Here is a 13,305-nt window from a genome sequence, read left to right as displayed (position 1 = left end):
GACCCTTCAGGCAGATGACAAGGAAACGTAGAGAAGATGTAGGCAATGCACACTGAGGGAACTAGAGTCTGACTCAATCTCTTTGTAACTTAAAAATGTAGCCTTAAAGTGAACCTCCAGACTAAAAATTGACTCAGCAGCACTGGAAAGGCCTGGTGTTTCTTTAACGGTTTCACAGCATCAGAACTTTTTTTCTCTTATACAAGCCTCATTTTTAGCTGCACAGAAAAAAACTGCCCGGGCATTTTTCTCCTAATGCTGTGCAAAGCATGATGGGATTTCTGATGTTGTTGTTCTCGTTCTGCTGTTTTGGTGCAATTTTTTTTTTTTTACATTTTGAATTTGACATTTGAAGCCTAGCGTGTGCAGCTGGGAGGGGTAATCAGGACACAGGACAGTTAGAACTGTGTCTCCTGCTCCCTGTCACCTCCTTTCAACCAAAAAGATGTCTGCCCCCATGACAAAGATGGCAGCCCCCCATGAATCACAAACATTTGCCTGTTCTTTTAAAACGGGGTGGGTAAGAGATTATATTACCTATCTATTCTAATTAACATAACTAATGTAACGTAATGACAGTATGTCTGTTTAGGCTGAAGTTCCCCTTTAATTATGTAGAGACCAAGGGATTGTTTTCACATGGCAGGGATCGGGACTCGATGGCTAGTGTCACAGGCTAGTGTCACAGGCTAGTGTCACATCTGTTGCTATGAAGGGGTCAGAGGGACAACACGCGGTGCATGACAGAGCAGCTTACTATGGGGGGGGGGGGGGGGGGGAGAACAATGCGCTTGTTGCTTGCTCGGGCTTCAGGATTGCTAAAAATCCAGTCAGATTTCTAATACTTACTGTAAGTGACAGCAACATAGGAGAAAAGTAATTTATGGCTCATTTTACTCTGGGAGAAATGTACTTCTTATTTGTATGCGTTTTACATTTTAAGATTTTCGCGACAGTTCCTCCTTAAAGGACACCTAAACTAAGAGGGATATGGAGGCTACTGCCATATTTATTTCCTTTTAAACAATGCAAATTGCCTGGCTGTCCTACTTAACCTTTGCCTCTCTAACTTTTGCCATAGACCCTGAACAAGCATGCAGATCAGAGGTTTTAATGGATTTGCTGCATGCAGGTGTGTTATTCAAACACTATTGACACATGAAAGATCAGCAGGACAGCCAGGCAACTAGTGTTTTTTAAAAGGAAATACAAATGGCAGCTTCCATATCCCTCTCACTTCAGGTGTCCTTTAATAATTGTGCACAGGTACCACTTCCAAGACACAGATACACCACCAGGCCAACAGATAGTACCTTATATGCTCTAAACTAGTAACAGACAAACACCTTACGAGTAGAGTTGAGCCGAAATTTTCGTAATTTCACATTACTATAATTACGCATGCGAAATTTGCGATTACGATGCGAAATTACGGTAGCGTAATTGCCATCAAAATCGTAATTGAAAATACCGTAAGCGTAATTTTCAACGCGTAATTTCGCGTTTCGTTCATGCCGTAATTTCGCATTAAACGCTACCGTAATTTCGCGTTAAACCGTAACGCTCCGTATAATATAAAAAAGCTGCCGACTTTAAGGGTTAATAGCAAAGCCCCCTTAAATGCTAAGAGCCTCAAATTTGGAGAATATATTAAGGAGATCAGGAGGAATAAGAGGAAAAAAATTTTTTTCAAAAAGACCTTATAGTTTTTGAGAAAATCGATTTTTAAGTTTCAAGGGCAAAAATGTCTTTTAAATGCAGAAAATGTCAGTTTTTTTTGCACAGATAACAATAGTGTATTATTTTCATAGATTCCCCCAAGTGGGAAGAGTTTTACTTACTTCGTTCTGAGTGTGGGAAATATAAAAAAAAACGACGTGGGGTCCCCCCTCCCAGACCCCTTTAACCACTTGTCCCCCATGCAGGCTGGGATAGCCAGAATGCGGAGCACCGGCCGCGTGGGGCTCTGCACCCTGACTATACCAGCCCGCATGGTCCATGGATTGGGGGGTCTCGGAAGGGGAGGGGCAGCCAAGCTTTCCCCTCCCCCTCCGAGCCCTTGTCCAATCCAAGGACAAGGGGCTCTTCTCCACCTCTGATGGGCGGTGGAGGTGGAGGCCGCGATTTCCTGGGGGGGGGGGGTTCATGGTGGAATCTGGGAGTCCCCTTTAAAAAGGGGTCCCCCAGATGCCCACCCCCCCTCCCAGGAGAAATGAGTATAGAGGTACTTGTACCCCTTACCCATTTCCTTTAAGAGTTAAAAGTAATTAAACACACAAACACTTAGAAAAAGTATTTTAATTGAACAAAAAACATAACCACGAAAAAAGTCCTTTAATATTCTTAATTAATCATTAATACTTACCTGTCCCTTTAAATAAATGATCCCTCGCAATATCCTCGGAAATGTTCTATCAGTTACAATGTTCAAAGTTATTACAATGTAACAACTTTGTTACATTGTAACTACGCCGCACCCGACGCCACTCGCCGCTCAGCCGCCGCATACGCGTCCGTGCTGCACGGACCCGACAGAGCTCTGAGCTATATAGCTCAGAGCTCTCTAAGCATCTTTGTATTTGGGCTCCAAGGAGCCCCATTGGTCCTTAGCAGACCAATGGGGTTCCTTCTGATTTGAAGGAACCCCATTGGTCTGCTAAGGACCAATGGGGCTCCTTGGAGCCCAAATACAAAGATGCTTAGAGAGCTCTGAGCTATATAGCTCAGAGCTCTGTCGGGTCTGGACTCCGTGCAGGACGCTAAGTTCCGCCGGCTCCGCTGCCCTCCCCGCCTCTCCCACATGTCACCCACATGTCACCCACATGTGGGTGACATGTGGGTGACAGATGTGGGCGGGGTGGACAGCGGGAGCTGCGGGGACTTAGCGTCCAGCACGGGTGCGTAATTGCTGCGGCGGCTGAGCGGCGAGTGACGTCGGGTGCGGCGTAGTTACAATGTAACAAAGTTGTTACATTGTAATAACTTTGTTACATTGTAACTGATAGAACATTTCCGAGGATATTGTGAGGGATCATTTATTTAAAGGGACAGGTAAGTATTATTGGTTAATTAAGAATATTAAAGGACTTTTTTCGTGGTTATGTTTTTTGTTCAATTAAAATACTTTTTCTAAGTGTTTGTGTGTTTATTTACTTTTAACTCTTAAAAGAAATGGGTAAGGGGTACAAGTACCTCTATACTCATTTCTCCTGGGAGGGGGGGTGGGCATCTGGGGGACCCCTTTTTAAAGGGGACTCCCAGATTCCACCATGAACCCCCCCCCCCCCCCCAGGAAATCGCGGCCTCCACCTCCACCGCCCATCGGAGGTGGAGAAGAGCCCCTTGTCCTTGGATTGGACAAGGGCTCGGAGGGGGAGGGGAAAGCTTGGCTGCCCCTCCCCTTCCGAGACCTTCCAATCCATGGACCATGCGGGCTGGTATAGTCAGGGTGCGGAGCCCCACGCGGCCGGTGCTCCGCATTCTGGCTATCCCAGCCTGCATGGGGGACAAGTGGTTAAAGGGGTCTGGGAGGGGGGACCCCACATCGTTTTTTTTATATTTCCCACACTCAGAACGAAGTAAGTAAAACTCTTCCCACTTGGGGGAATCTATGAAAATAATACATTATTGTTACCTGTGCAAAAAAACCTGACATTTTCTGCATTTAAAAGACATTTTTGCCCTTGAAACTTAAAAATCGATTTTCTCAAAAACTATAAGGTCTTTTTGAAAAAAAAAATGTTCCTCTTATTCCCACTGATCCCCTTAATATACCCTAGGAATTTGGTGTTCCTAAACTTTAAGCAGGCTTTGCTATTAACCGTTAAAGTCGGCGGGTTTTTAACTGTATACATTTTTACTTTGAAACTTTAACATCGATTTTCTCAAAAACTATAAGGTCTTTTTGAAAAAAAAAATTTTCCTCTTATTCCTCCTGATCTCCTTAATATATTCTCCAAATTTGAGGCTCTTAGCATTTAAGGGGGCTTTGCTATTAACCCTTAAAGTCGGCGGCTACCTAACATTGATCCAAGGCGTCAACTTTTCCGCTTGGGAGCATGGCCATACGCATTAATTTCGTAATACCCACTGTAATGCGAAAATTACGCGAAAAATTACGCTTACGCGAAATTTCACAAAATCCTTCTTCATTACGATTATGTACTTACGGCCATAATCGTAATTACACTAATTACGCGAAATTTCGCGAAATCGTAATTACGTCATTACGCTCATCTCTACTTACGAGCCTTTCTAACAAAAAGAAACCTGATCAGAACCACTACCACCACAATAATGACAACAATAAGAGAATAACTTGCCGTGAATATAAACGAATAATCATACATATACAAATGCAGCCAGCAGCCTGCCACCTAGAATTAGGGATGGTCGGAAATGCAGATTTCCGATTCCGCAGAAATTCAGATTTCCTTCAATGCCAATTACTGATTTTGTGGATTTCCGATCATTTTCCTATTTCCGAATAGTATTTTTTGTCATTTATTGCATACCTCCCAACTTTTTGAGATGAGAAAGAGGGACATTTAAGCCACACAACTGATCATGCCCCCATCACACACCTAATTACGCATACCATAACAATTTAATAAGAAAAATATGTTGTTTTATAATACAAACCACACTGGTCCTTTCTATCCTGGTTCATTTTCCTTCAGATTAACATTTTAAAATTAGTAATATAGCAATTTAAAGGATGGGAATAAAGTTTAGAATCAATCAAACACATTTTTTAGTAGAGAAATATATATATTTACATAGAATGAGGGACAACGTCCTGAAAGAGGGACAAATGAGGGGGAAAGAGGGACAGAGCTCCCAAAGAGGGACAGTTGGGAGCTATATTTATTGCAATCTCCGATTGGCCAAATACTTCCGAGTTGACTCTGCATTCCCTGATTAGTTCAATGTTTCCGACTCAGTTCTGTGATTGGGCTCCAAATACCGAGTTGTGGTAATGCTGAATTTCTGCAGAAATCCGATTTCCGTGTTCTGATCGGAAATAAGGATTTATGATATAAGGATTTAAGAAATGCAGAAATTTAAATTCTGCGAAATACGAATGAGCATCCTCACCTACAATCCACAACATAACCACAACAAGTTAAAGCCCATAGCAAAGTAGGAACATTTGAAATACATCTTTTCAAGATCACCAGTTTCGGACCTTAGCTATACTTTATACCATGAAACAAGTGTGTCAGGGTTTATTTTGGTGGGATATCACTGAAACTACTACAAGAGAAAAAAATCTAAACAGGAGGGAGAAGTACTGCATGCCTGTTATGCCTAATACACACGATACGTTTTTTCAGCTCAACTTTCCACCCGATCGTTTTTTTCACTCGATTCTGCACTTGATTCTCTTATCTTCCGCTCGTTTTTTCTTAACTTTTTCCATTCACTTCTATGAGAATTCGAGCTAAAAACGATTGGGAGTAATATCGGACATGAGGGAATTTATCAATCAGATGCATCTATCATACGGAAAAACGTAATGTGTGTACACAGCATTAGTCATATTTTTTCCTAACCAATTCACTGCACTCAGATGCGTGTGACAAAAATCTGACAAAATTAGCTGCATGCTGGATTCAGGTTTGTGTACCAGACACTGCTGATCTCAGAATGATCAGCAGTGCTGCCAGGCAACTGGTGTTGTTTAAAAGGAAACAAATATGGCAGCCTCTATATCCCTTTCACCTCAGGTTCCTTTTAAGTAAAAAGAGTAACACATAAAGTACTTAACCTTCCTTTTTGTGCTACAAGTACACCAAAATGAGTCTAGTTGACGCAATTATTTAAAAAAACAAAAAACAAATAATGTTAGAGTATAAATGGAAAAAAAGGAAAAAAATAAGGAAAAGAAAACCGTAATAATCATCATCAACATCATATCATATAAAATTACTATCAATAATAGTACGGAAAATTGGTATTACACACCCTGCCCACCTGCGGTCTCATTATCTTCTGCTGCGGTCATCTTTTCCACCTCTTGCTTGCGTCTTATTTCAAAGCGTCGCGAGAAACCAGCTTTAGGCTTCCACATTTCTTGTAAGACAAGAGGGCGCTCTTGGTCACCTACTATGCGAAGATACTCCATCTTCCACTCACCCTCATGTCCCACAAAACGTCCCACTACATCACAAAGGACAAACGCCTCAGTGTCTGCATCCGCCACGGCATACCGTTCCAGAGCTTCCTTTACCAGCTCTCGGGCTGTGGATCGTGGTGTGGCCAGAACACTCTTATAGTTTGTGCCAGAGGAAATATCATCACCAAATATCTTGAGAATGCCAGGCAAGTTCTTCTGACTGGAGAGCTCCACCATGTCCTCTGGCACTGAGTCAATGATCTCTGACAGCTTCTTTTCGCTAGCCCATCGTCCTGCTGCACTGCCAGCACTGATGCTGCCAGTGCCAGATATAAGTATGGTACTGCGATGGAAGAGGTTAGACAGCCGTTTGTGCCGATTGTTTTTGTTCTTATTTGGTTGGCGTAGCTCCACAGGCTCATTGCTTCGGCTGGCAGTGTCTGAAGAGGTGGATCTGAAAATGACCAAAACAGTTTAAGTATATATTGCTATAAAGTAGAGGTATAAATTTATGAGGAACATTTACACACCTACTTTGTTCTCATAATTATCTAATCAACCAATTATGTGGCAACAGAGTAACCGCATAAAATATTACATAAACCAGTCTAGAGCTTCAGCTAATGTTCACTTCAAACAACAGAATGAGGAAAAAAAATGTGGATGAGACAAGATAAAAGTTTTCAATAGTAACTAGTGAATTTAGCAAGTTACATAACAAGCAATGAACAGCGGCGCACCTGCCAAGCAGGCATGCACGCACATCACACCTGACCCCTCCATGCACAGGCCACACAGCCACGGCATGGCCCTGTGCGCGCCTGTGCAGTGCGGCTGTCTGTATACACACATGCCAAGACGCAGAAACCAAGCATTTTATTAAGTAGGATGTTAGTTTTTGTATAATGCTTTTCTCCAATCGGACTCAAAGCAAATGAAAGCTGCAGTCACGGGGTTTTATTAGGTAGGATATCATTTGTGGAGTGATCTACATGTGTGCAATTTTTTTTATTGTGTGTGTACATGCTGGGTGAAAGGGGCACAGGATTTCTTGCCTGGAATGGCAAAAAGGCTAGTATCGCCCCTGATGTAACTGGCTCCAGCTAATTGGAGGATAGCAGATAACACAGCATCATCATTGCTAACCATACCTATGCTAGTCCCTGCCAAAACAAGGTGTGTGTGTGTGTGTGTGTCTGTGTGTGTCTGTGTGTGTGTCTGTGTGTGTGTCTGTGTGTGTCTGTGTGTGTCTGTGTGTGTCTGTGTGTGTCTGTGTCTGTGTGTGTGTGTCTGTGTGTGTCTGTGTGTGTCTGTGTGTGTGTGTCTGTGTGTGTGTCTGTGTGTGTGTGTCTGTGTGTGTGTCTGTGTGTGTGTCTGTCTGTGTGTGTCTGTGTGTGTCTGTGTGTGTCTGTGTGTGTCTGTGTGTGTCTGTGTGTGTCTGTGTGTGTCTGTGTGTGTCTGTGTGTGTCTGTGTGTGTCTGTGTGTGTGTCTGTGTGTGTGTCTGTCTGTGTGTCTGTGTGTGTCTGTGTGTGTCTGTGTGTGTCTGTGTCTGTGTGTGTGTGTCTGTGTGTGTCTGTGTGTGTCTGTGTGTGTGTGTCTGTGTGTGTGTGTCTGTGTGTGTGTGTGTCTGTGTGTGTGTCTGTGTGTGTGTGTCTGTGTGTGTCTGTGTGTGTCTGTGTGTGTCTGTGTGTGTCTGTGTGTGTGTGTGTAAGGAAGCCTCTGGAACCACCAGAGGCTTCCTATTAGGGATGATGTAAATATTTCTGAGTTAATGCAGGATTATGTACATTTTTATGCAAATATATGCAGCTTGAAAATTGACCAATCAAGTCCCACCCTGTTTTATATTGATTGGTCTATTTTCAAGCTGCATATATTTGCATAAAAAATGTACATAATCTTACATGAACTGGGAAATATCTGCATCTCATTGATCATCCCTACTTCCCATGCTGTCCTTCAGTCCTCCACTGCTGGCCGTTGAGTGAGGTAATCTTGGCGCCTGCACAGCACCGTCTTGCGCTTAATTATGGGGCCGCCATAGACCATAATGTAAATTACGGCTATAGAAGCGCTGTGGCAGTTTCTCATAAATCACTGAAATTCAAGTGCCGGCAATAGCTGGACCCCGAATTACGTGTCCAAAGGGACAAATTAGGATATCAGTAGGGGAATATATTTGTTATATTCCCCTACATTGCCTAGTGCATGAAGAGCCGTCTCTCGCTTCTTCCTGTGCCCATTACCACCAGCAAAAACATACATACGCCTGCACGGGACCCTCCTTAAAGTGAACCTCCGGACTAAAAATCGACTCAGCAGCACTGAAAAGGCCGGGTGTTTCTTTAACAGTTTCACAGCATCAGAACTTTGTTTCTCTTATCCAAGCCTCATTTTTAGCTGCACAGAAGAAAACTGCCCGGGCTTTTTTCCCCTGATGCTGTGCAAAGCATGATGGGATTTCTGATGTTGTTGCTCTCGTTCTGCTCTTTTGGTGCAAATTTTTTTTTTTTACATTTTGAATTTGACATTTGAAGCCTAGCGTGTGCAGCTGGGAGGGGTTATCAGGACACAGGACAGTTGGAACTGTGTCTCCTGCTCCCTGTCACCTTCTTTCCACCAAAAAGATGGCTGCCCCCATGACAAAGATGGCAGCCCCCATGAATCACAAACATTTGCCTGTTCTTTTAAAACAGGGTGGGTAAGAGATTATATTACCCATCTATTCTAATTAACATAACTAATGTAACTAATGACAGTATGTTTGTTTAGGCTGAAGTTCCCCTTTAACATCGGACCGAACTCTTCTGGCACAAGTGTGGGCATGCTGCAGTCAAACAAGCAAGGCTGCGCCTGCACAGTAGCAGGAAGCTGATTGTGCGTGAGTGTCTCTTGCTTACTGTGAATGCGTGGCTGTACTCGCACAGAAGCAGTACAGCTGCAGCCATTCTTGAAAAAGAGAGTGGCCTCGATCAGATTATCGAGAAACCTTGTCGGTACCGTAATCTTTGGAGGGTCCGGGAGTGGCAACAGGGCACTGGAGGACGCCGTGGGAAGCCTCTACAGGATCCAAAGGCTTTCCCTCTTGTTGGGTAAGTATGTGATTATTTATCCCAGCTCTGGTTCAGGTACACTTTAAATGGATGGGAAATGATCCACTTTAATAGCCAGGTCCTTCTTTGTATTTGACTGGATGTCCAAAGCGATTACTGTCAATCAGTTTTTCACCACCTATTTAGTTAATTGCCCCAAATAAATCATCTGAGGCTAGATGTAAAGTCCAAGTAAAAGATCCGAAAATCAATTGCAAAGCTTACATTTTTTATTGTCTGTGTTTTCCCAGACCTCCAGCTCCACAACACTTGTAAACAGATGCTCCCCAGCTAAACATTTGTTTCAGAAAATCCTTCAGAAGTTGAATTTTTTTCTTCTGCAGCTTGGAATGCTCCTGTTGCTACACCTGGCCTGGTCTGGCAGAGCGCTGGTGGTAAATAGCGACCAAACACATAGCTGTGTTTATGGCTCACCAGCTGACTAAAGCTATTTCAGCTGAAAGATCATTTCATAGCCAGAGAATCTGGGGCTCCCTACTATTGTCCTGGACATAAACCAACCTCAAAACAATGCATGAGGCCTCGAGCCTGGCCAAAATGCAGCGCTGAGTAATTCTGTAAATATCCGTTTTCTGTTCTCTACAATCTTTACGATGAGGTTAACCCCTAAACTGGAAGAGTTAGGGTGTAATTAACCTACTGCAGGAAAAAGAACTATGTGAAAAGGAAGAAAGGAAGTCAAGTGGAAGAATTTACAGCTGACTCTCTACTGAAATGTAGCTCTGCATTGTTTGAGGCGGGGCCGGACAATGGACATTTCTACCGTGGTATGTCAGCCAGGAACACACTCTTAATCGTCTTCTATGTTCCTAACTTCAAGGCCTAACGGAAATGAGACAGAGCAAGCTCTGCAGTATCCACCCTCTGACTTCCTGTGCTTCCATTCTTTCATTATCTGTCATATGACCAGGCTACAGGAAGGAGAGAGGGGAACCACACCTCCAAGCATCGTCTCAGCAAAGGAAAAGCAATGTCCACATCACAGCTTGCTAGAAACTCAGCCTAGGGAGGATAAAAGCAACCACCAGAAACCAATCTGATCCGACCCTACCGTAACAATTATTCATAATTATCACAATAACTGGAACTCACATATCAGTAAAAAATGTTTAGTGCACTTGCCATAAGGAAATTCTAGCTCCCTGATTGCAATACAGCTGGAACTAAGTTGGTGATCAGCAGGGCCGGTGCTATCAGTGTCGGACTGGGCGCTGGAAAAACTGAGGAAATCCACCTGCTGGCTAAGCAGCAGTAACCCTGTGTTATCACTCCCAATAGAAACCTGCAGTAAGTCTTCACTGTGAGCAGCAACATCTGATTACTGCTGCTTGGCCAGCAAGTGGATTTCCTCAGCTTCTTCAGCTTCCAGTCCAACACTGGGTGCTATCAAAGGGGCAACCTGGGCAATTGCTTCAGGGACTCTAAGTGCTGCGGCTCTCCCTGGTCCCCCCCCCCAACTTGTGCTCCCCAGGGCCCCTGTAAAGTTTTCGGCAGCATAACAACTCACTTGTCCTGGCCAGCGCCCTCCTCCATTAGTCCGTGATTCCTGTCTTCATCCCTGCTGTCCACATCTTCTCAGTGACCTGGCGCATGTCACTATGTAATAACATGTGCCGGGTCACTGGGAAGAGGGGCCCCTGCAAGATGAAAATGATAGTGCACGGACTAAAGGAGCAGCGCACAAGCAGGGACAGGTACATTGCTATGCTGCCAAAAATGGCAGGGGCTCCGGGGAGCACAAAAAAGTTGAGGGGGGGGGGAGGGGTGATCTGGGAAGGGGGTGGGGGAGGGGGTTTGAGGGAGGGGAAGTTACAGGTGGGCCAGGTTAGTTTTGCCATGGGGCCCCATTGTAGCTTGAACCGGCCCTGGTGATCAGGTGACAGCGACCACTATAGATGACTGCTTCAGTATACATGGCAGGTTATTATCATTCAGTAGGAACTCACCAATGATGTATATACTCTATTAACTTTTTTTTAACAAAACGTATGGGTTCGCATGCCTGATGTAACGATTGTGGAACTTTCTCCGTGAGCAGCGCACAACGCGTGCGCTGATACGGCGGAAATCCTCCACAAGCGTATAATTGCAGGCACCCAGCAAAAGGTGCTACGCACCCGTAGAGGGAAATTCCTGTCGGCAGATGGCGCTGGGGAGTGCAGAGGAACCAATCCTCTGTACCTCCACAAATGCCAGACAGGAATTGTACGAAGCGCAGAACGCAATCGCAAGAGAAGCGATTGCGAATGAGAACGAGCAAAGGGACAGGTTGTATGTGTGTGCGCCAATCTAGTCGCCACCCCGCGACCGCGCACACACAACGGCAGATACGAAACAGAAACGCAACCGCAAGAAAGGCGATTGCCAGAAGTGACACAAGGCAGATCAGAACAGAATACGAGGATAGCAAAGGTACAGCAAATAATACAATGAGGAGATGCGGAAAATAACAAACGCTAGCTAACCGCGAACACCGCACTTATTCGCAACAGTGCACACGGTTATGCGCGGTCTCCACATGATAAGCACAATAGAGACAAGCACGCCTAACTAACCATCGACAGACAAACATGAAACAGAGGACGCGAGCGCTTGCTCAACGGTTACCTCACCGAGCCTCCAGCAAGCGCTCGTAGCAGACAAGACAGACACACGAGAACAGGAACAAGCGAGAGATAGGATCCACAGCACTAGCGAAAGTGGCTAGCGCGATCCAGGTACAGAGTAGCAGAACAGAAGGATCCACAGCACTAGCGGAAAGTGGCTAGCGTGATCCCAGGAGACAGAACAGAAGGATCCACAGCGCTAGCGAAAAGTGGCTAGCGCGATCCCAGGAGACAGAACAGAAGGATCCACAGCGCTAGCGAAAAGTGGCTAGCGCGATCCCAGGAGACAGAACAGAAGGATCCACAGCGCTAGCGAAAAGTGGCTAGCGCGATCCCAGGAGACAGAACAGAAGGATCCACAGCGCTAGCGAAAAGTGGCTAGCGCGATCCAAGGAGACAGAACAGAAGAGATAGCTGGTAGCAACCGCTGCACCAGCTATACTCCAAGAACAGAGATCAGAACCATTTCCTGTTGACCACCGCTGGGACAGGACAATAGCAACAGAACAAACAAACAGACAAGCAATCCTAACTGCACTAAGGAAACCTGCCTAGTGCAGTTTTCCAGGAATTACTCTAAGCTGAACTTCAAACAAAGAGCATGGCTGACACTCTCCAGAGTGTTTCACAGGAAGGAATCCATATGAACAGCCCAGCATTGTGGGAAACACATAGTACTTATAGTACACGCCTCCAATGAATGTGGCCAGGCAATTTGCATGACAACGTATGCAAATTCCTCAGCAAGCACAAGCTACAAAACTGACAGAAGCTCTTCTTTCCAGAGTCCTGCAGCATGCAAACCTACACAATGGTCAAAAAGCTGCCTACCTGCACAGGCAGCCGAGCAGATCATCACACCTGACTGATTTTTTTGCTGCATGCCGTTTTTGTCCCCACTTGCGAATCGGAGTGCATGCCTATTGTTTTGAAACAACATATTCTGTAAAGTGCTGTGGAAGATGTCAGTGCTGTTTAAATTATAAAGATGACTGCATTAGTTGCTGGCTGTGAGCATCAGCAGGTTTTGTTTATTCCTGTTGTACCGTGGAAGAGTAGGAACACCCCATGATGTAATGCTGCAGGCTGTGAAGCTGTGCAGAGGTCAGAATACTGCCACACAGGATTGGGCAAGACTAATATCCTTACTCTGTCTGTCTCAACATTTGATAGGGACAGCAGAGAGCTCACAGTAAAAAGCTAGCAGGGGAACATCAGTAAATCCAGAGCCAGATCATCCACAAGGCAATTCTAGGCAGCTAGGCCTAGGGCCTGGAGAGAGTCTAGGGGCCGGGTGGATACTAGCCTCTACCAAATCTAACAAAAAAATTCAGGTGACCATCAGCACAGGGCAAAAAGTGCTATCTTGCCTAGGGCCCTATTTCTATTATTCTTTTCTGAGTAAAGCTGCAGAAAATACCGCCTGATTCATTAGGTTTACCAGTATTTTTTAAACAGTTCAGAATC

The 13,305-nt window shown here is 44.7% G+C and overlaps 1 protein-coding gene across 3 annotated transcripts in view; it reads right to left on the bottom strand.

Moving 5' to 3' along the window:
* Positions 1-13,305, bottom strand: part of RASIP1 (Ras interacting protein 1) — a 79,745-nt gene that overhangs the window by 53,619 nt on the left and 12,821 nt on the right. For 2 of the 3 annotated variants that reach the window (XM_068241063.1, XM_068241064.1), the window contains exon 3: positions 5,968-6,572. In XM_068241063.1, coding sequence (XP_068097164.1) covers positions 5,968-6,572 — 605 coding nt within the window. The remainder of the gene's footprint in view (positions 1-5,967; positions 6,573-13,305) is intronic. The other variant, XM_068241066.1, reaches the window with a different exon arrangement.

The sequence above is a fragment of the Hyperolius riggenbachi genome, chromosome 6 (genome assembly GCF_040937935.1).
Source record: "Hyperolius riggenbachi isolate aHypRig1 chromosome 6, aHypRig1.pri, whole genome shotgun sequence".
Lineage (NCBI taxonomy): Eukaryota > Metazoa > Chordata > Amphibia > Anura > Hyperoliidae > Hyperolius > Hyperolius riggenbachi.
This window is presented reverse-complemented; position numbering and strand designations above follow the sequence as displayed.